Consider the following 23,883-nt stretch of genomic DNA (forward strand, 5'->3'; position numbering starts at 1 on the left):
GGCTACGGCTTGGATGGAGGCAAAACATGCTCACACACAGCAAAAGATGAGAAACAAAGAAATAGTTGAATCACCTGGTTAAATGAGGTTGGGCATACTTGGCCCTCTTCTGTACTCAGCTATTTCTGTATATGTGGTGGATTTAAAATAGAGCCACAAATTCTTTGAGATGCCTCCCATTAAAAGGTGAAGCTTAATTCCCTCCCCTTGAGTGTTGGCTGGACTAGTAACTCACTTGACCAGAATATAATGGAAGAGAAGGTCGTTCACTTCTGAGACTATTATAAAAGGTATTATAGTTTCCTCTTCTCTCTTTCTCATCACTTGCTTTTCCTAGACAAGCCAGATGTCATGTGATTAGCACTCTTGAGCAGCCTTGTAGAGATACCCACATGGTGAAGAATTAAAGCCTCCAGCCAACAGCCAGAAAGGAACTGGGGCCTCCTTCCAAGAGCTTTGTGAGTGAGCTTGGAGGCAGATCCTCTGGCCCCAATCAAACCTTCAAATGACTGCAGCCCTAGTCAACATCTTGCATACAACCTAATGAGAGACCCTTAGCCAGACCACCCAAAGAAACCACTTTCGAATTCCTGACCCACTTTAAGATAATAAGCGTTTGATATGTGAAGCTAAGTTTTTGGAAAATTTGTTTTGTAATGATGGATTACTAATAGAGAGCATCACCTCATTCTTAGTACCAAATTCTGTATTAGTCAGGATTCAATCAGGGAAGAATCACTGGGAAAGATATTGCTAGTCAAATAGAAGACAGATGGATTAGATAGATAGATACATAGATTGCTGGATAATCAACTAGAAGATAGTTTAGTTAGCTAGATAGTAGTACATACAGGGACATAGATAGATGAAAGTTACAGGTAGATGATAGGTAGATGGATAGATAGATAGATAGGTAGATAGATAGATAGATAGATAGATAATAGAGAGCTGGTAGATTTGTTACAGGGATTTGATCTCATGCAATTGTGGGAGCTGATTAATCAATGTCTGTAGGGCTGTTGTCTTCACATTCAATGCTGATGTTTCAAGACTGAGGTCATCAGGAAGAGCAGATTGATGGAAAGGGGAGAGAGAGAGCAAGGGCACCTGGATCCCATGAGAATGAGCTGGAATTCACAAGGAGGAACTGGAATCCATGTCAGTTCTTGTTGCTTCAAATCTTGGTGATGTGGGTGCCCTGCTGCAGAGGTTGACACCCTTTGTCATGGAGCTAAACACACACCTGGCCCAGGAGTTGGAAGAGCTGCAGGGGTACCCAGTGGATGGCAGAACCCGTGCAGGTTGGCTTGCCACCTCACACCAATGAGGTGAGCCAGCACATACACAACGTGTGTGAGCTACAGAAGGGCCTGCCCTGACCATCCAAGCGTAAAAACAAATGGTTGCTTTTTCATTCCAATATCCAGTGAAAAATATCTCTTGTGGCCCACTCTAATTAGAAGATTGACATGGTATGAATCCAACATACGATCTCTCATGGTTTTATTCACATCCACGTTTTTAATTATGATCTGTGTCTTGATGACTCCTAAATTACGTTTAGCTCAATCCTTTTTTTGTACCTCAAACAGGCCATTATCTTTAAGGGGAACTTCACAGGAGGGGCGAATAGACATGTAAAGGGACACAGAACATGCTGCACTGGAAAGCTTCTCCAAAACACTATGGGAGCTTAGAGGAGGGTGCTATTGGCTCTGTTTCGGTGAGGGCCAGGCTTGAAAGATAATTATATATTTGCCAAATGGCTAAACAGTATCCCTAGAGAAAAGAATACATTTTTAAGGACTCATTCTGAGGATGACAAAAGGTTTGTTGTGGCTGTATCAGCACCCGTGTGTGAGAAAGTGGTGGAAGATGAGGTTAGAAAACTTGTATCAGCAAGAACAGACCAGGAATATCCTTGTCAGACATACCCAACATTTTGGTCTTTACACTCTAGGCAATGGGGAGCTGCCAAATAGCTGCCAAATAGAGATACCCACATGGTGAAGTGGGTATCTCTACTTGGCAGCTATTTATCTAAAACAGAATTCTGACCATGCAGATGACATGATCAGAATTTTATTTTAGAACTATCACTTTGTCAAGTATATGTAGAGAGAGAGTTAAAGCTGGGTCAGTACTGAAGGCAGGGAGACCTGTTATTAGATTGTCACAATCATTCATGTAGCAGAAGCTGAGAGATGGAAATCAGGTAGTGGGAATGAAGAGCAGCAGGTACACAGGAGGATACAGACAGGGAAATTACCCAGAATGGGGGAAGAAAGGAGAGAAAAGAGTCAAAGTGACTACCAGGATTTTGTCCTGGAGACTAGGGGCTGATGATGCTCTAATCTGGGAAAGAAAACTCTAGAAGAGAAAACAAGTAAGTGCTGATGGAAGGGGTGGGAGAGGATGCATTTGGTGTTGAATATGTTGGGTTTAAGGCTGCGTTTAAGATATCCAGGAGGCAGCTGAAACTACGTTATCTGTGTATTATTTTTGCTTACCTTAACTTTGCCAAATAAATGTGAGTTTTATGACTCTGAGCTTGATTCCTTATAGCCAAACATCAAAAATACCCTAAACTAGGTCAGTGCTTTCTGGTGCTAATGGCAATATCAATGCTCACAATTCTTCCTCTAAATGACTCTTCCCTGTAGCTTATGATGAAACATGGGTTGTTAAGATGATGGGAGAGGATTGGGAAAGATGTTGAATTTGCTTTACAATTTTACCCATAATAGTGGATTTGGAATACTCAAGATTATAAAGTCTCCTGTGCATGCAGATTGCATTGAAATAGGCTCATGTCACCACATTACCTATACTGATGACGTTTGTGCACCTTGAAGTTAGTAACGTATGCTATGGTTCTGTGAACCAGATTGGACCCTGATTTCTTTCTATTGTTCTGAGCATGCCAGAGAGGCCACAGATAGTCACTTCCTTGAGCCACAGCATTATAATTTTCCAAGTGAGAAGTCTGTGTGGTTTTTCACTGTGCTTGCTGATAAGGGAGACAGATTGGGACCTGGGTGCTGTCTAATGAGGGATGACTGTCTGTTATTTATTTATTTATTTGAGATGGAGCCTCCCTCTGTCACTCAGGCTGGAGTGCAGTGGCATGATCTTGGCTCACTGCAACCTCTGCCTCCTGAGTTTAAGTAATTCTCTGCCTCAGTCCTCTGAGTAGCTGGGATTACAGGTGCCCACCATCATGCCCAGCTAATTTTTGTATTTTTAGTAGAGACGGGGTTTCAGCATCTTGGCCAGGCTGGTCTTGAGCTCCTGACCTCATGATCTACCTGCCTCAGCCTCCCCAAGTACTGGGATTACAGGCAAGAGCCATCGTGCCCAGTCAACTGTCTCTTCATTCTATCTCTTGTTGCACCTTCCTCTTCCTTGGCTCTTGCTTGCATTAGAGCCCCAAGCAATCATGAGTAACAAGAGCCCTGAGTATATTCAATGTCACCAGCTTCTGGGATCCCAGCCTCTAAAATGGTGACCGGGACTTCCTGTTGACTTTGGAAGAAATGGAAGAGGAGGAGGCTACTCTTTAGAAGGCAGGCTTGCCTGCAATCCCACTGAGTTAAGAAGAGCAAGACTGCTGTGTTTTCCTCAGTCAAGAAGAGAGACAGAGTGAGAGAAAGGCAAGAGAAAGAAAGAAAACTTCTGAGACACTGTAGTGTGTCAGTGGGAGGTGGAGAATGGAAGAGAATTGGACACTTCTTCAAGGGAAAGTAAAGAATTTCAAATAGAAAGTCACAGCACGGTCTGTTCCTGGCTTCTGCCAACCTGCATGCAGTATGGAAGTTTTTACCAAGCCAGAGTGCAGAAGGCTTTGCACATATGTCCCCAGAACTTAGCACCTTGGAGATTCCAGCGGTGGAAAATATGTCTTTTTCTAACTGCTGTCTAAGAGAGTGGTAAAGAAGGTTTTGCACATACTCCCTGCAACCTTCAGAAGCAAGGAATGCACAGAAATAGATCCTTTGCCCACTTTTCCACTTACTTGAGAGAAAGGTCTGACCTATGATCTCTAATTCATGGAAAATTCTAACCTTTATGAAAAGACACAGTCCCCAGTCAACCTGGGGTGAGATGGCCCTGGATTTCCGGCCGCTTCGTAAGTAAGTTGTTGTTTCTGTGGACATACCCTGAGCACAACTGGTATGTTTTGGAATGTTAAAAATTACAAAAGAAATTATCCTTTATACTACATTGTTAATAATCCCTCTGTACAACCCCATGAAGCAGTCAGAAGTGGGGTAAATATCCTCATTTTACAGATATGCGTGAGAAGAATCAGAGAAGTGCAGTGACTAAAGTCACACAGCTTGGATGTGGTGAAGAACCCAAGATTCCTGACTCCTCTTTCTGCTGCTTGTTTATTTTAAAATATTTGCTGAGTCCATACAGTGTACAAAGGATTAGACACCAAGAGGCAGTTTCTGCCTGCACGCTATTGGAACTAGGTAACAGTGAACATGACAGTAAAGATACAAGACGATGGGCTGTAGAGTCCAAATACATTATGCTCACCTCCAACTTCAGCTTCATCAGGACCACCTGATCCTATGGCCTTAAGGAAAATAATTTCAACTCTCTAAGCCTTGGTTTCCTCATATGTAAAATGATGGTGGCTCACGCTTGTAATCCCAGCACTTTGGGAGGCTGAAGCAGGAGGATCACTTGAGCCCAGGAGTTCAAGATCAGCCTGGGCAACATGGTGAGACCCTATCGCTACAAAAAATAAGAAATTAGTTGAGAGTGGTGGCACATGCCTGTAGCCCCAGCTACTCAGGAGGCTGAGGAAGGAATAATGCTTGAGCCCAGGGATTTGAGACTGCAGTGACCTATGATTGTACCACTGCACTCTTGCCTGGACAACAGAAAGACCCAATTTTATTTTCATTCAAATATAAAAATAAAATAAAATGGGGTTTATAATCCTTTCTGCAAAGGAGTGCCCAAGGATATTTTTTAAGGATTCCTTTTAAAGGTGGGTTAGTTTAATGAACTTTGACAAATTTTGTCAGAACTCTCAGGATAAAAGATATATGACCCCAAAAACTCCATTACCAGCACAAGACTACAAAATCATGCAAGATAAAACTTTTTTTTTTTCTTTATCCTCGGAATTACTGCAAATTTGACTGAAATGAAAGCTTTTCCCTCTTGCAGGACCAGAACTGTCTGTTAATTACATTTGCTCAGCTATATGGTCATTTGGCTTTAGACAGCAAAATCTTGGGAGGCAAAAAAAGAATCAAGTCATCCACATAGCCACATCACTGGCAGAAGCACATGTCCCAAGTCCCAAGTATAAATCACCTCCCAATTAGGAAATAATTATGCCCCCAAGTGGGGCTACATGGGCGTTAAGGCATCCCACAAATTGCCGATTAGTTTCATAGCAGCGATAGTATTTAGTGCCACCTCAGTTAATGGAAAAGTGTGTTGAAAATGGCCCATCTTCAGCTGCTCTGGAGAAAAAGCTGAGGTTAAGGAGAAGCTCAGAAGACAGGGAATGACACAAGAAAAAAGGAAAGGCTTTGTCCATTTCCTTTGACTCTAAAAAAGGAAGGAGGGACTGTGATGTAAACAAACAGTTCAAGGGCTGGGCACAGTGGCTCATGCCAGTAATCCTAGCACTTTGGGAGACTGAGGCAGATGGGTCACCTGAGGTCAGGAGTTCAAGACCAGCCTGGCCAACATGGAGAAACCCCCATCTCTACTGAAAATACAAAAATTAGCTGGGTATGGTGGTGCATGCCTGTAGTCCCAGCTACTTGGGAGGCAAAGATATGAGAAATGAGAATCATTTGAACCCGGAAGCCGGAGGTTGCAGTGAGCCAGATCGTGCCACTGTGCTGTAGCCTAGGTGGCAGAGCGAGACTCCATCTAAAAAAAACAACAAAAAAAAAATTGTTGGAGGGTGGTTTGGGGCATGGAGTCAGACCATCTGGGCTTGAGGCCTTCTTTCTCTGCTGCATATCAATTCAGTGATCTGGGCTGGGTCACTTTTATCTCTTAGTCTCAATTTCCTTATCTGTTACATGGAGGTAAATAAAAATTGCAATATAATCTGTGCCACAGGGCTATTTTCTACAGCAACATAGAATAGTACACAAATGTTAGTTGCCACTGTGTTCTTCTGATCCTCATACCTTATAGATTATTTATTTGGAATCAAAGAAGTGTTTTCTTGTTCATGATGACATTGGCTTCATGATATAATTTATCTGTTGGCCCTTCGGTAGACATGCAAGTTGTAGTTTGAAGTGCAGTGAATCAGGAAAGAATCTTGAACCTGAGCCTCTGTTTGGTTGGAAGGATTTAATATTGTGATGCTTGTGAAACTGGCTCAGGTTGGTACATTGTAAGTACTCAAGAAATGTTGATTTTCTTTGCCCATCTCAGCACCTGGTGCCAGATTCAGTCATAAAGTCTTGATAGCTAGGATCTGAGTGAACTTGAATGACATATACTCTTTCTCCCAGCCTCAGTTTCCTCATCTATAATGAGAGGGACAGATTCATTACAGTCTGAGCCAGACAGAAAAACAAGAAAGGAGGCTCCTGGATACCATGTGTCTTCTCATTTTATATGATAACCCTTATAAAACCATCCATTTCTGTGACAGTCTGAGGCTTCTAAACCTGGAAAGATTTTGAGACCTATGCCTGAGGCACTGTCTACCTAACTCTCTTTAAGGACCACAAACCGGGATTCTTAGGGACCCCTTGCCTGATTGTTACTCACCTGAGCTTTATCTTCATGATCTTCCAACAAATCAGTGTTTCTGGAATTTACAACTATGCCCCAGGCAAACTTTCCTAGATCAAATCTTTCCGTGAGTGAAAGCTATTTGCCACACAGTGCACATGACAATCAGTCTGTCCCATTCCTGCCCTTACCATGAACACAGGGGCAATGTCCCACTAGAAACTCTCCTCAAGGGTTTTCTCCACTCCATCGAGTTAGGTCAGACTTAGAGAAGGGGCTTGAGTCTTCTGCACCTTTAGGGAAGAGGGTCTGCCTTGTTGATGCAGAAAGAAGGCACTGACTTCCTCAGACTAGAGCAGCTGCCATTTTTTTTCCCAGAAGGCTGTGGGACTTGGCAGCCATTCGGGGTATCCTGAGGAGGAACATCCCAGCCTTACCCAACTGTGAGGAAACTGCAATCTAACCTAGGCCTGAAAAAGAAGAGTCTCTACGGGAAGCCACCATCATCTTAAAGATTCAGAAGCAACCACTAGCCTGTAATCCCCAGAGTAAGTACATAGTGCATGCGTGGATTTTGAGAGAATGAGAGACTTGGTTTTTCTTCCTTCCCTGGTTCCATTGCCTCTCAGAAAACAGAATTTTGGTTGCCAGAGTCAGGTATTGCGGCCTTGTATGTGACTTTCTGGGCTCGGTTACTATTTCAGCAGGGCCCCCATGAACCCTTTTGTATGTGTCCTGGGTTCACAGGGGTTGGTATATAAGGAATCCTTCATAAACTGCCCTTTGAATATCTTTGGGAAGATTAAAGAGATTAGGGGGAAAACTGAGGAGACGTGAAGTATAGTTTTAACCCCCCGTTGAGAATACACTTTTAGTTACTACTATGTGGGGCCCTAATTCTGAAGGAAAAACTGTACCTTGTCATATGGAAAGTGCCCAGGAGCAAGGTGGATGAGCTTGGAGGCCAGGAACTACTTATCCTAATCAAAGGATGAAAGTATGAATGCATGAAGGTTGGGTTCTATTTACCCAACCTTCATGCACTTATACTTTCATCCATTTGGGTGAATAGAACCCAAAGTTCATGCATTCATACTTTCATCCATTTAGCCACATATCCATCTAGTCATGTACTTACCCTTTCCTTCTGTCTGTCCACTCATTCATCCAACCAATTTTTCATTCATCAACTATTATTATTGATCCATTCATCCATTTCTTCATGCATTCCATACAACATTTACTTGATACCCACCATGGATCAGACACCACTTGTGCTTCAACAGTGAATGACATACATCTAGTTGCTATTCTTATTCAGTGAAGAAGACGTACAATGAACAAATACACATAAATATATGATAAAATTTCAGATGGCGTTAAGTGCTATAAGGACAAACAAAGTACGGTATAGGAATAGAAAGTGGTGGGGGATATTCTATTTAAGATACTGTGGCCAGGTTGGGCACAGTGACTCATACCTGTAATCTCAGCACTTTGGGAGTCAGGAGGATCACTTGAGGTCAGGAGTTTGAGACCAGCCTGGGCAATATGGCGAGGCCTCATCTCTACTAAAACTTAAAAAAAAAAGGCAAGATGATGCATGCCTGTAGTCCCAGCTACTCAGGAGGCTGAAGCGAGAGGATCACTTGAGCCCAGGAGTTTAAGGCTGCAGTGAGCTCTGATTGTGCCACTGCACTCCAGCCTGGGTGATACAGTGAGACCCTGCACCAAAAAAAAAAAAAAAAATTGTGGTCAGACAGTGCCTTTCTGAAATGACATTTAAACAGAGCTTTTGGTATAATAAAGGAGGAAACAACAGAAATACCTAGGGATGGAGTTACAGGGAGAGGCAGTTGCAAGTACAAAGATCCTGAATTGCCTCTGTTTGAAGTGAGAGAAATTCAGTGTGGCTGGATCTTAATGAGAGTGTGCGCAATGGTAGAAGATGAAATAGAAGATGAGGCAGACCAATTGGCACCCTGAGGTCATAGGGAAGAATTTGGATTTTATTCTGATTGTGATGCAAAGATACTAATGGGCTGGGAGCAGATGAATCATATCATCTAATTGATGTTTTTAAAAGATTGCCCTGTCTTCTGTCTGGAGAATGGATAGAGAAGGAAGCCAGAGGAGAGGCAGGCAGATGGGATAGAAAGCTGTGGCAGTAGTATATATCAGAGATGATGGACTGGGGTAATGGGGGAGGAGTGATGAGAAACAGATGGGTCTTGAATGTATTTTAAAGGTCATTGAAGATCAGGTGCGGTGTCTCATGCCTGTAACCCCAGCACTTTGGGAGGCCAAGGCAGGCGTATAATTTGAGATCAGGAGTTTGAGACCAGCCTGGCCAACATGGTGAACCCCCGTCTCTACTAAAAATACAAAAAATTAGCCAGGCATGGTGGCGCATGTCTGTAATTCCAGCTACTCAGGAGGCTGATACTGGAGAATCGCTTGAACCTGGGAGGCAGAGGTTGTAGTGAGCCAAGATCGTGCCATTGCCCTCTAGCCTGGGTGACAGAGTGAGATGCCATCTCAATAAATAAATAAATAAAATAATAAAATAAAATAAGGGTCATGAAGACATATGATTGGATGTTAAAGGGAATAGAGGAGGGAGGAATAACTAGTAGACATTTGGCCTGAGATATCAGGTCAATAGCTATGCAGTTTCCCGAGGTGAGGAACAATGGCAGAGAACCAGATTTCTGTTGGGAGGATGAGTTGTCCAGAGTACTTTTCAAGATATCTTAGGTTGTGGATATCTTTAAGATTGCTAAGTGCAAATATGGATGGGAGTATAGAGCTTGTGGAGAAAGTTGAATCCAAATATTAAAAGGTGGGGGTAAATCAGTGGCATTTAGTCACAGGACTAAGATAAGCTTGGTAGAAGAGTACCATAAGCTGAGAACTGATTCGAAACACTCCATCTATCCACCATCCACAGTCATCCACTCTTCCATCTAGCTATGCTTCTACTCATCCAAAAATGCTTAGTATCAAATGTTCAGCTGAGTGCTAGGATTTAAAGGTGAACAATTTTATGGCCCCTGTTTTGGAAAGGCTCACATTCTAAGGAAACGCAGCACACGTAACAATGAATTAAAGCCTAATGCATCATATAATAGAGGTGTGCACATGAGGCTGTGGATCATGGAGAAATCAACTGTCAACTATCCTTCTGGAAGAAGCTTGGAAAGACCAAGACGATGTTTATCTTTAAAATAGACCCTAAAAGAGAATTAAGCATTGATAAGGATACCAGCATTCCAGAAAGAAAGAACAGCATGAACAAAAGCATAGCACATGAGAGAGCTCATGGTGTCGTTGGTGAAGGGCGGAAAGATCTTTGATTCAGGTATGGGATAAGACACAGGGTAGAAAGTGGTATGGCAGGGGTTAGAAAGCTTTGTGCAATATGGCAAGGAATTGGGCTTTCTCTGTGGGTCATGGGGCATCAAGCTAAAGGTTTTAAGTAAAGGAGAGGTGGAACTGACATGGTCAGATTTGGAATGTAAAAATGTCACTTGATCTGAAGACAGGGCTTGTCAAACAAAATTCAAATCTGGGTTTAGTAAAGAGAGGCTTTGTTCAAAAGCTTTATTGCAGAGGGAGAGAGGGATTCTTGCAATAGGGGGAGAGGACCTATTGCAATTGGGAGAATGCTCTGACAATAGATTTGCAGCATCTCAGAGTTAGGCAAAAGGGTTTTTCTTTTATAGGGAGGAGTACACAAAGCTAGAAAGATCAGGGTATAGGAAAGTGAGATGAACAGGAGATGCATAATTGGACAGAAGATGGATAGATGGGGAATTTAAGACTTGCCTATTCCCAGGAGGAGCTGTTAGGGTGAGGATTTAGGCTGGCTCAGGCTGAGATTTGGCCAGAGTTCAAGGACCTGGAGAAGGACAGAAGCTTAACCAACATTTGGTTAACAAGCATTTTGTTCTGACTGATCAGTGGAGATTTCAGTTAATCATTTATGAGGCAAAGAATAGGCATTTGGAGGGCCTGTGTCTGGCCTTGGTATGGGTAAACAAGGCGGGAGTGCCTTACCTATGTGACATAGGTAAGACTCCTATTCTTGCCACCCCTGTTTATCTCACTTTCCTATACTTTGTTCTTTCTAGCTTTATTTACTTCTTTCTAAAAGAAAAACCTTTTTGCCTAACTCTGAGATGCTTGCAGATTTATTGTCAGAGAATTCTTCCTATTGCAATTGTTCCTCTGTTCCTATTGCAAGAACCCCTCTGTTCCTATTGCAATAAGGGTGTTCTTGGTAAAGGTCAACATTATCAGGGTCAAGGCTGCAAGTACAGGAAGTGCACAGGAAGACACAATCTAGGTATGGGACAATGGCTAAGCTCTTGGCTGAAATCCCAAAGCCAAGCCAAGAATTGTCTTGAATTCCATGCCTCCCTCTACCCTCTCCCCTTGCACAAAGGGGAGAAGTCATTTCCCCTTTGTACAAACATTAAGCCTGCCTGAAACATTAGCAATTGATATGGTTGGGTATTTGTCCCCTCCAAATCTCATGCTGAAATGTGATCACCAGAAGTTGGAGGTGGGGCCTAGTGGGATGTGTTTGGGTCAAAGGGGCAGATCCCTCGTGAATGGCTTGGTAATAAGTGAGTTCTCTATTAGTTCAGGAGAGAGCTGGTTGTTTAAAGAAGCCTGACATTTCTCTCTTGCTCTCTCTCATCCTGTGACACACAGGCTCCTCTTCCCTTCCGCCACGACTAAAAGCTTCCTGAGGCCTCACCAGGAACCAAGCAGATGCGGGTACCATGCTTGTACAGCCTGCAGAATAATGAGATAAAGAAACCTCTTTTCTTTATAAATTATTCAGCCTCAGGTATGCTTTTGTAGCAATGCAAAACAGACTAACACAGTGATGCTTACAACAGCAGCAACAATGACAACAACAAAGACCACAACTCAAGTTCTCATTTTCATATCAATTGGCAGAAATTATCTTTATTAGAAAAATGAAATTTTCCTGTATTTACATTTTTACACCATATGACCGGGCACTTCTGTTGCCTCAGGAGTTATGTACATATCAGTTTGCACACACATTTCAATCCCCATTCCTTAAAACAGTTGATAACACATTGAACAAAATTAAAAGACATACTACAAGAAGACAACCATAGTATATACTTCCTCTATCATAGAAAGGTGTTAAGCAAACATGTAATTTTGTAGCTATGCTTGGAAATATTTAATACAGTTATTAGCACTTCCTCATGCAGTGGATTAAAACATGACAGATATAAACTGCTGCAGCTGATCAGTGAACATTAATTCCCAAATGAAGACCATAGTGTAGAGCACACAGCTTGCTTTGAGCTCCACCATACAAGAGATCAAGTCACTTCTGATGTGGGTTTTAGATTCTGTTTGAACGTAGCTGTGAATAGAAACCCTCTGCATATGGAGTTCAATCCTAGCCATATTGGGTTAAAAATGGACTCAGACATAAACCTGGATAGCTGCTTAATTCAGTTAACTTTCTTGCAGGCAATGACCAGCTTGCGTATTATGCAACAAGTCATTTTATTAATACGTGAGTGAAAAATGAATCATTTACTCTCTTTTTCTGAGAAGGCCATTATTTATAATTTTTATGATCTAATTCTTATTCAAGCCACCAATAAACTCACCTTATTTTTTCTGAACATTCAGCTTGAAAATATGTATACTATACATAAACACATACACATAAACATTCTGGGGTGATATAAACTACGGTGAATTATGCCAATTAATTCAGCAAGTTTAAGATTATAAATTTGTTTTGGCAGGGGAATGAACAAGATTAAGATTCATAGTTAAAAAGAACTGGTAAGGAAATCTTAGGGGACCCTCAGGTTTGGACTGTATCTGAGCCACATCTAGCTATGTCATTGCTGTGTCAAGCAGTTTTCTGCATTTTCTATGAAAATGTGATTCTTGAATTTATATCTTAAGTAGACAATTAGCATCCCTTCCCAGTGAAAAATTTGGGTAATATGAATGTTACAAGTTACACTTTCATCTTTTTAAATTCATCAAAATTTTCAAACAAGATCACCTGGATTTGGCTCAAATTAGAAGCCTGAATCTTTTGTTTTTAAATTGAAACATTCTATAAGTGGTCATGGCCCCAGAGCTGGGTCTACAAACTTAATAAACTAGAGTTTAAAAAATTAAAAAAGATTTAAAAAGTCAGTACTGTTCATTCACTCGAATTACCTTGACTGAGAATGGAAGTAACTCAGTAAGTCTTAGATGGCTAATGTAGAAACTTCAATTGAATTTAAAAAGCTATGGTTTTTTTCATGGAAAAATACGACAATGTTTTCATATTTCTGGACCTTCACTCTTTGCTCAGTTATCAGTAGTCTTTGATGTGAGCCCTTTAAAACTTAAAACAGCAAAATGTCAGATCAATGGGAAGTTTTTAAAACGCCAAAGACAAACTCATGTTTGCTGGAGAACAATTAACCTTATTAATTTGAAAGGCAGCTGTGGTATTGGCTACGAGTAACATTAATATCCTATTGAAGGTTCATCTTAAATCTTTCCTAAAGGTGTGAAAGAGAATTAACTGGAAGAGGTCATGACCCAGGGCTAATGAAGAATGTTCTAGGATTGCAATAATGCAAACTCACTGTTTCACTGACACAATACATAAGAGAGAATTATGAATGATAATCTCAGTTTTGTCTTCTTTGTGTAGACTGCTGACACCTTATCTGAGGAAGTTAATCTGAGGGATGACTTCATTTTAAGCAATTTAGTTCTGGTTCCCTGGAGAGAGTTGCAAGGTTTGAAATACAACCCCAGAGAAGAAACGCTATTGGTCAAATTGTTCTTTAGAGTGCTCCATTTTCGCATAGCTCAATATTGCAAGAAGAATATTGTCATGCACTTGTAGACCCAACAACGGGATCTCCAAAAAACAAATAATAACAATCTATCTTAAAAGACTTTTTACTGCCAGCTTGAAAGATGAAAACAGCTGAGAAATTTTTTCTCAGAGACTAGGACTTCACTTGCTTTAAGTTAGCTAACCCTCCAGAGAATTCACGGAGACTCTCACAAAGACATTCCTTTAAATCGCCCCTCAGGGTTCTCGTCCATAAAAATGGGCCTAATGCACCCCTCACCTCTCAGTAGATATAAAGGAGTGTGGCTTAAAACATGGAGAGAGGGGAATGCAGGAATGTATTCTCAGCGGCATGCCTGCAGGGTGCGTCAAACACTAGGCCACTCTGGGCACCTGTAAAGCCCAGTGGAAACATTCCAATTCAACACTCTCCAGTGGAACAGAATAACCATCACTATCTCAATACTAGTGAGCAGGAAATTATTTCCAAGACAATTTGGAAAAGAAAAAAATAGAACAGACCAAGAAGGAAAACAACAACAACATTTTAATAGCTGGCCCTCAATCATTCTGACTACCAAAGCTCTCCATCATTCATGCAGAAACTATTTCCTATTCCCTGTCCCACCTCCAAAACTCATTCTGTCTGCTTGGCAAAGATAACCAAACATAGAGGTGAAATAGGAGGAACAGTCAACTTGCAAATAATATCACCTCTTTGAACATGGATCACAATATTTAGGAGAACTTTAATGGAGGGCCACATGGTTCTGTGTGTGTGTCTATGTGTGTGTGTGTGTGTGTGTGTGTGTATGCACACACATATGAGAGCATGTACTATGTACATGTGTTTAATGGAATTAGCCCTGATGTTGACTGATAAAAAGATGAGACATTAGGAAAGAGATATTTAAGATTAGGCACATGCTAAGTAGAGAAAATGACTCCCCAGGAGTTTAAAAAAAATGCTGAGTGCAAGCATATGAAAGGGAGACATAATCAGTGTTCAAGTCTCAGAAGGGACTATGAACAGAGGTGAGATCCCCAGAAGTTCTCAATACACCCAAATCAGGCAATGAGGGGTAATACCCTAACAAACGTCCCTTATACTCAAGGGTATAAGCCTAGGAACCTCAAAAGAGCAGACCTCTCTTTCTGACTTCTATTCTGACCTCCCTGGAGGAGACCAGGCACTTCAATACTATGTCTAACGTTAGGGATTTACTAGCTAATTATGTTGCTGATGAGGCTGAGAAAAACCTGAGCCTCAGTTTCCTTATCTGTAAAATGGGAGCAATCATATTTATATCTTAAGGTTATTTTGAGGATCACATTCTAGGATATGCCTAGAATATAGCCTACACTCAATTTAGATATATTTTGATATTTTCAAATTCAGGTGCAGGTCCACGGCAAGTACTTGCGATAAGCAGAAAATATAACATTCCAAGAACGCACAGAATGGGATGGACAGAGTGACAAAAGCTCCCTCTCCACCTCGCCATACTTCCTGAAATACACTTATGTTCTTTTTGTCATCTCTTTGCCCCATTTTCTCTCTAGGGAACCTGATGCTTTCTCTTTTGTCAGCCACAACAGTAGGCACTTGGAACTTGACAAAGAACTCTCCCTCCACCCTCCCCTGATACATGCATACCCTGATCTATCAAAAGGGTTCTTCAAACATCAAAAACGAAACCAAACAAAAAAAGCTTTCGGGAAATGCTTCATCTTTTTACATCATGGTCTATTTTCTAATCCTTTGGGGAATTTTTTCAACCTTTTCTTGAGGCACGTGTCATAATGCAAGGCTGGGAGAAGGCATGATTTGGCAAGGATTGGAGAACTGGTTTGGAACCAGACCCAAGCCTGCCTGTGCAAAAATGTAGGCGTGTGAAGGTGTTCACCTGGTTAGCGGCTCCTGGGTTTCCTAAGCACTTTCTCTGAAGATTAAAATAAATCAAGTGCATTTCCAGGAGCACTAACTCTATTCTCCAGAGTTACTTAAAAATTTGGGGAAGGACTTTTTCTTAAAAAAGAAAATTTGCTCGTAGAATCAGATTAATTTTTTTTTCATGGCAACAACTTTAGTTGTCATTTCTAATTTTTGCTGTTTAGTCTCTGTTTGCATTTCACGGGTCCTCGGTTATCTTTTGTATTAGAGAACTGAACTTCTAAACCATAAGCTACTTATGGGAAGAGACTGTATTTTCCATTAATTTTTCATCCCCTCCTCACAATCCCAAACTGGCTTTCAAAGTAAAGTGGACATTCAGTGAAATTCTATTAGCTGCTCAATGTGCTGGTTTATCCTCAATGCATGGCACATAAAACTAAATTATTTCAGTGGTCACTGCCAGCCTTTATCTTCAGTTTGAGGTTTTAAATAATATCCCTTGTTGATTCTTCTTAAGGAGATGGTCTCTGAAAAAAGTTTACTATCTTCTAGGAACTTTAAGACAGGGATTGTGAGGGAGTTTAAAGGAAAACCAAATTCAAGGAAGCATGGGTAGGTCTGTCTAGGGCAAGAAGCAAAAATAAATAAATAAATAAATAAATAAATAAAAATAAAACAAATACAAAGCCAGGTCAGCTTTATGGGGATCTCTGCCTCTTATTCCAGAGGTATTCAGGAGTGTCCCTTAAAAGAAATCTAGAAATAAATCAGCCTGGTCAGAGAACTGAGCCATAAATTGAACCATGTCTTGGATCTAATCCTTGCTCTGATACTCTCTAATTTGATTATTTTAAATAGGCGACTGCCCATTTGTAAACTTCATTTTCTCCTCTCTCCTTCCCTTCTCTTAACTTTTGGTGTGGTTCTACAAACGTTTTCTAAGACCCTTCTGGGCAGGCACTTCTAGCTTATACTATACTGAAAGTACTGCTGGGCACAGAAAAGAATGCAGGTGAGGAAATAAGATAAGGAATTTAAATAGGAAATCTATATCCTTTGAAGGGTTTAAAGAAATCACACACAAGTCCATATCAGCATTGTCTTTAGGAGCCAATGTGAGCAGAATATATTCTGTTCCCCTCATCCCAGAGTTTTGTTTTTTAAAGAAGGGGCCAAGAACGCCAACACCCAAATTCTACTTAAGCTCCGTCATCCTCCCTACAACTGAGATTAAAAAAATATAGTGCCCTCTCTACAGAAATATCCTCCCATAAAAATAGCCAGAATGGGTTTTCCATGTGTTAATACCATCATCACCATTTAATTTTTAACATAAACTTTACAATATGTACAATTTTATTTGGATAATACACTTATGTGTGAATTGTAGAAATCAAGCATGTATATTATATACATGTGTACACAAGCAGTTGTATTCACAGGATAAGTGCATTTGATCATCTCTGATCTATATCAAGTGGCAAGCTGACCTCATCTGATACAATTAGATATGAACACAGTACAATGTATAGGGATTGAATGGGAAACAGTAACTGCATATTGGGAGAACTTTTCAAGTATAGACCCCACATCACTTTCAACCCTGCTCACCAAAAGGAGATGGGGTATCTGGAAAGGTCTAATTTTGTCTCCAGTGAAAATAAACAGTACTTTTGGAAGGAAAATTGCCTTTACATAGAACCCTTCACTCATATTAAATATCAACTAACACATTTAGCTTCCACCTACTCAATTTTTTTTTCATTGAGTCCAATTACGTCTATGATAGCCATGGTTAATACAAACAGGCTCCATTACAGAAACAACTCATGTCCCCTTTTCAAGGATTCATGCACAACAGATATGCACAAAAAACAGTACAGGAATGTGCATAATGTTAATGAATATATCCAGCTCCTCTGTAAGGTATTTAGATGTCTCAAATTAGTGTTTATTTAGGTCTTAAACCACAAGGGATTTCAGTACAAGGTACTTATTTATATGACAACTGATTATTAAAGCTGCACTTTTTAGATTTAAAGGAGATAAATTTTTAATCACCATTTAATTAACATCAACAGTTTTTTTTTTTCTTTTTCATTAGCAATTCTATTTGCAAATAATTCAGGGCATTTGTCATTTCCTGAGAAGGATGCAGAATATTAAATACACATCAGTGGTCGACATATCAAATAGAATAAACAATGTGTGACTATATGACAGCCGTGGATCTCTTGACTAATTAACTGCCTTGGCTAGAGTCCCATTTAAGTGAAACTATTTCATTTGTAAACAAGGTGTAATTTTCTTTTTTTCTCCCCAGAAAATAAGCATGAAATGATTTGACAGATTTTGCTGCAATGGGTGAATTTTAATGCTTTCTCCAGAAAAGCTAAATACTAAGACTCTCAGGAACCCTATGAAGCAGGGAAGAGAAAGCCAAGAGTAATCCATGGATGCCCAGTCATGGTGCTGGCTAAAATAATGCAGAGAGATTTGCAGAGGACATAAGAGTAATGAGCGGTGAGATTATAATCCTGCATGTCTCCCTGGCAGAAAGATAGACCTCTAGGGACTTGCCAGCTCAGAGCATTGAAACCATAAGTGGCCTAAGAACCTGCAGATGTAAAGATGATGAAACTCACTTTCCAGAAACACAAAGGTTTCTCAAGTAGAGTTTGTGCTCTAGAAGATTCTCTTACACAGAGTATTTCAAATTGGTTGCATGTGCGTGCTATTATCCATGGACAGAGACCCAACCATCTGCATTCAAGTATACCTATCTGAGGACCAGCTGGGTCCTTTTCAAGTGGGGAAAACCAGAGTTAACAAAATATCATTATGGATGCCAGCTCTGACTTAAGCCAGCTGAACTCAGGCATTTGTGTGCAGAGATTTGGGCTCCTTGCCATCAACAAATCTAAGATTTCAGAGCTGGGATATGTTGCAGGAATCTTTTGTGATGGATCTATAGTCCCAGGCTTCCTATTTAATTCTTGTTACTTCTCATACTGTGGGTTCCATTTACCACTGGACATTACATTCCTGATATTATTTTTGCAAAAACTGAGCTAACTTAGATGACTTTTGAATAACTCTACATCTTTCCCTTAGAAATTAACCATCTGATCAGTGTTTGATTTTTTTTTTCCTTTGGTTTGGGATCATCATATTGAAGAGTGAGTCAATTAGTAGAGAAGGGAAACCAAAAACTTTATGTAGCATAAAATTTCTGATTATTTATTTAAAAAAAAACACTTTGGGTAATAAAAAAAAAAGTATAGTTTTTTTTTTTTTTTCACATTACTGTTGGCTCTTCCAAATGCCATGTTTTCAGTTTCTTTATCCAGAGATGTATGGGGTGAATAGCTGAAATAATGCTGCTGTTAGGGGAAGGCTTTTTGACCGATGAAGTCAGTCCAAGTATAACTCTCACTCTCCTTGAAGGCCTCTGTGGCATTTGGCAGCCCTCTGGGTTTAGAGGATGTCAGAGGAAGACAGAAAGCCTCTTTGTCTTGATGACAAATCACTGATCTGTATTCTGGGGAAACTTTTTAATTCATTCATGTCAAAACAGCTCAGAATTGTGAGGAAATGGAGGTGATCCTTGCTGGGGTGGATGCAGGTCTGGAACGTAGTAGAAGAGCAGAAGGTAGAAAGGGCTGAAAGACTACACAGTCACGGAAATTTAGATTTAGGATCAGAAGTTGGGGTGACTATTCTAGGCCCTTCAATCCAGACTTCTCTATTGTTGGATCTTGGGGCAATAGAGGTACAGCATCCGGGAATAAAGTATCATTTTCAAGCACATGTGTCCCCAGTACCTAATCAGCCCCTTCTCCCTTTCAAAAATGAAAGGAAGACCCTCTGGCCCACTGATTCCCACTGTCTCTCTACCACTGACCCTGAAATTTATTGCAACCAGTTTTCATCATTATAGGAACAGACCCTCTGGCCCACTGATTCCCACTGTCTCTCTACCACTGACACTGAAATTGACTGCAACCAGTTTTCATCATTATAGGAACATTGTAGGCCAGGTGTACTTTCCCAAAGATGAAGCTATTCCACATATCCTGGAGCTTTAAGAGAGTCATCCCTGGCACTTTCCCACGTGCAAGAAAATAATACAAAACAGAACACACACCATGAGGAGAAGAAATGGGATCATTTTTCAACCCGTCACTTTATCCCTTTCTTCAAGAACGTAAAACAGAATGCAGGAGGAAACCAGGAAATGGCCCGATGAGTCTATATTAGCTTAGGTTTCCCTAGCATGATCCTAAACAGACTGAGGTCTTCTGCAAACACAGATGGCTAGTTATCCCAAATACTTCAAAAATATTCATGTACATGAAATATACTAATTAACAGAGTAGAGCTATATAAAAGGTTTAGTTAGTATTATTTGCTGGTTTTATGATATTTAATGTTTAAACTAGAAAATCCTGATCTGATAAAGTGTCATAACATAGCAACTATCTTGTGGGGGGCACTTTTTTTTTTTCGTAGCAGGCACTGTGCTAACAGGCTCCCCATGCATAAGTATTCCCCTCTCTGTCTCTAACTTTTTAAAAAATGGGTATCATTTCATTTCATATACACACAGGTGTGAGTAAGAATAAGAATGGATAATACAGGTGACTCAGAAATGACAAATGCTTTGAGGAATTTTCCCTATATCTCTGTTGGTGTTATGAAGCAGTTTGTCACCAATAGAGAGAATAATTCAGAAGGGAGAAATCACCTGTCTAACTAAAGTCTATCCACAGTTTGGAGGATACTCAGGGTAGATGCAAGAGTGTCTCATGTGTTGAAGGCTTTTGATGTGAGGAGGTTGGGGTGGAAGTGAGTGGAACAGAATTTCTTGATGTGAAGGAAGATTAACCTAAAATCATGCTAGCCTTCGGCAGACAGATGGCATTGCACTTCTTACAGATCACAGTAGACACACGGCTGTTGGTGCATGTCACCACATTAACAACTCTGGGAAGAGCGATACACAGCTAATTGGACACCAACATGGCTGTTTGGAAACTGAACGAGTTATGGTCACTCTGGAAGGGAAGGGGTAACAGATACTATACAACCCTGAGTCATCACCAGAAGGGAGGAAATGCAAACTTACGTACATAGGCGTCTTCAGGATAAACTACAATGGCCACTGTGTCACAGACAGAAGATCCACACTTAGAGCTCGGAGACATAAATGTGTTAGTTTATGCAGCTCTGAACAAGACCATCGAAGCCGAGGGTGAGAGAAACACACATCAACATCCAAAGAGATTCCTGTAGCTCTCTCTCCGCCTGAGGGTCCCTCGGGCCTTTGGCTCCAGATGTGTCTTGGAAATGAACTATAATGAAGGTAGCATAGTCACCATGAGCACACTGATTTGCTATTCTTTGGGGGAGCCTGGAGTTCCTGGGGTGAGCCTGGGCTGTGATGGAAGGCATAACAAGAAAGCTGAAACTGTTACGAGCCAAACTTCCTAATCTCTTGCACATGTCAATCTCACTACAGTGCAGATGCATTCTTAACTGTTTTTATTTTGTCTGTGTCAGGTTTACATGCATACCATATTGCTTATTCTGTATTAGAGAAACCATTAGGCATTCTGATGAGAAAATTACATGGTGGACTGACCTTAATGGAATTTGGAATATAGGAAATGATAACATCACCATTGGCATCCAATGCATCATTATTGCCAACATACCTAGTAGGCATTTCCCAGAGACTTGCCCTTATGTGTTTAGTTATTTTTGGTTAAGGACTCACCTACCTGGTGTCTGCCATGCTCAGCACACACCTCACAAGATTCCTTGAGTGGAAGATTATGGCATGAAGCCATGTGCAAAAGAGCCAACAACAAAAAAAATACCTCCCTACATCTTCTTCCTCTTAGCAGGGCACTATTGGACATCCAACATTTACCCTCCAGAACGTTGGTCATTACGTATGTTTCCCTATAGATAAAACATTAATGGAAGATTTTTAAACATCAGATTCGATACTAGGCATTTTCTTGTACACGCGTCTATTGCTGCAGGAATTTAAAACTCTGGGGGTAGAGTACATATTATTCTTATTTGCAGCATAAGGCATAACATGCTCCGAAATATACACATCATTGTGGCCCCGACTGTCCCTGGAGCAGTACGATGCCGTTGACCTCAAGGACGACCGAAGATAGCTGTCATTCACCGCCTGGGATGGCAACGAGTGTTTGTAAGGGTCCGAGGGGCATCTCCCAATAACCAAGCGTTGGTCATCCCTGTGGGAGTGGAGGAAAGGGTTATCGGAGGTGTGGTCTGGCAAGAGAGACTTGCTCCTCTTGCTGTCCTCCAGACCTTGGGGAAAAAGGGAGCTTTTTTTCCCCGAGAGTTTGCTTGAGGGGACACTAAACAGGCTGCCGTAAAAATTTCCCTCCAGAAGCCGTTCCCTGTCCTTGAGGCTTATGCTCCGGGAGGGCCTGCTAAGGTCTATCTCCCTAGGTTTGTCGACAATGTTATCGTAGGAATGCTGACGGCTAATCCTTAGCTTGTTCTTTTGTAATTGAAGGGCATTGTTCTGTGCCCAGTCCTGCTGGTAGACCTGCTCCCGGGTGGCTGGGTTACCTGTCTCCTGAAGCATCTGGTCTTCATCGATGTCATAGAGGTTCCCCATCCGCAGGCAGGCATCGCACTTGAAGGGGGACCTCATGGTGAAGTGGCCTGAATAGGTGGGCAGGTTGGAAAGGCAGCTTCTACAGTGCGTGGAGTTCTGCCGGTATCGCTCGCTGGTCTCACTGTGTGGGGAACCCTTGTCTTTCAAGGTGAAGTGCTTGGAGTAGAGTTTATACTGCTCATTGTTGGGAGGCCCCTCTTCGTTATGCAAGGGGTTCCGGTTTGTTGGCAGCGTGGAGTCTCCCTTGCGGAAGTTTTCACTGTGATCCTGGTAGGGGTCTGGGAAGTCCACGTTCTCGGGCAGGGTCACGTTTTCAACATACTTGGGTGGATCTAAGTGGAAACCAGGCTCCTTCTCACCATCAATAGTGTAGATCTTGTCTCTGGGGGAGCTTGATTTGGTTTTCAGGTAGGTGCGCTCGACCTCGCTACAGTCCTTGGGGTATTTGGAACCCGCTGGCCTCTTAAAGTTGTCCTTGGTTTTGTGGTTCTTATTGTTGTCAGGTTCCCTGTGGCACGTGGCCCGACTCGACGTTTCTGAAATGTCAGAATGGGCCATCTCTTCTGGAAGATACCTAGGGCTCTTTAGGGAGTGGGTCCTATTCTCCACTGTCCCCTCATCCCTCTGGGAGGCTGGATTCTGGGATAGTGAATCCTGGCGTATAGAATCCATGGATTTCTTCCAAAGCTGCCGGGGTCTAGAGTTCACTTTGGATTCTGTGCTCACGGCCACCTCCACTGTGTTAGGGTTGGACTCATTGAGAGTAAGAGGATGTTGTCCCTGGAAAACATAGTTATTGAGGTTATCCTTTTGCCGGTTGGCCACAAATGTTTGGAGTTCGTTCATGTTGTCCCCAAAAATGCTCTCTTTCCCCTGAAAGGACCTATTGTCCGAGTACATCAAATTTCCCTTATCTGAAACCATGTCCATGATGAGGGAACCTCTTTGGATAAAGTCAGCAGCTCTTTTGGGTGAGTCTATTCTTGAGGAGTTCATGTTGGACATGTTGGAAATGTTTTTGGCTGACCGGAGGAGTTTTAACATGTTGCTCTGAGATCCTGTCAGATTGAAGTCTGGAGACTTCTTCTTTTCTTCAATGTGCACTCCGTGAATGCAGCTGTAGATGCCCTGTGGGGGAGTAACATAAAGCACCGTCAGCAGCAGCAGCAGCGAACATGAAACCACTTTGCACTTGAACTTTACCTGCAAAGGTGAGATATGTACTTCTTGCAGGAGCCCTGGAGAAACAGCGAAATTCAGTTTGAATTCTGATAACATCTCTTAAAAGTTTTAGATAAGTTGCAAAGCATAGGGTTTATCTTATTGCTCTGGCTCAAGATTAGCTGACACCTTTGCAAAGAATCACACATGGAGTTTGAGAAAAAGTATCAACCAACGCTCATACAACTGTCAATGCCTCAGTGTCTCCAAAGTGGCATACAAAGACAGACAACTGAAGCTCCTAGTACCCAGGTCACCAATTCAAGCTTTTATTAAAGTTTCCCAGCATCATCTTTGAAGCTTAGGCACCAGAGAGTTAACTATTGAAAAACAAAGTCAGCATGAAAGGATCATCCATTGATGGCCAAGCGCGGTGGCTCACACTTGTAATCCCAGCACTTTGGGAGATGAAGGCGGGCAGATCTTGAGGTCAGGAGATAGAGATCATCCTGGCCAACGTGGTGAAACCCCATTTTTACTAAAATAAAA

General features: G+C 41.4%; 1 protein-coding gene across 2 annotated transcripts in view; it reads right to left on the minus strand.

The window, feature by feature from the left end:
- Positions 1-11,681: 11,681 nt before the first annotated feature.
- Positions 11,682-23,883, minus strand: part of GRIN2A (glutamate ionotropic receptor NMDA type subunit 2A) — a 441,129-nt gene continuing 428,927 nt past the window's right edge. The window contains exons 13-14 of one of the 2 annotated variants that reach the window (XM_032258087.1): positions 22,125-23,301; positions 11,682-21,781 (exon numbers count right to left, since the gene is read on the minus strand). In XM_032258087.1, the coding sequence (XP_032113978.1) occupies positions 21,708-21,781; positions 22,125-23,301 (1,251 nt within the window). In that variant the 3' untranslated portion in view covers positions 11,682-21,707. Of the gene's footprint in view, positions 23,302-23,883 lie in introns of both variants that reach the window. The other variant, XM_032258086.1, reaches the window with a different exon arrangement.

This window comes from Sapajus apella, unplaced genomic scaffold, assembly GCF_009761245.1.
Source record: "Sapajus apella isolate SASKATOON/1434 unplaced genomic scaffold, GSC_monkey_1.0 scaffold99, whole genome shotgun sequence".
In the NCBI taxonomy this organism is placed as follows: Eukaryota; Metazoa; Chordata; class Mammalia; order Primates; family Cebidae; genus Sapajus; species Sapajus apella.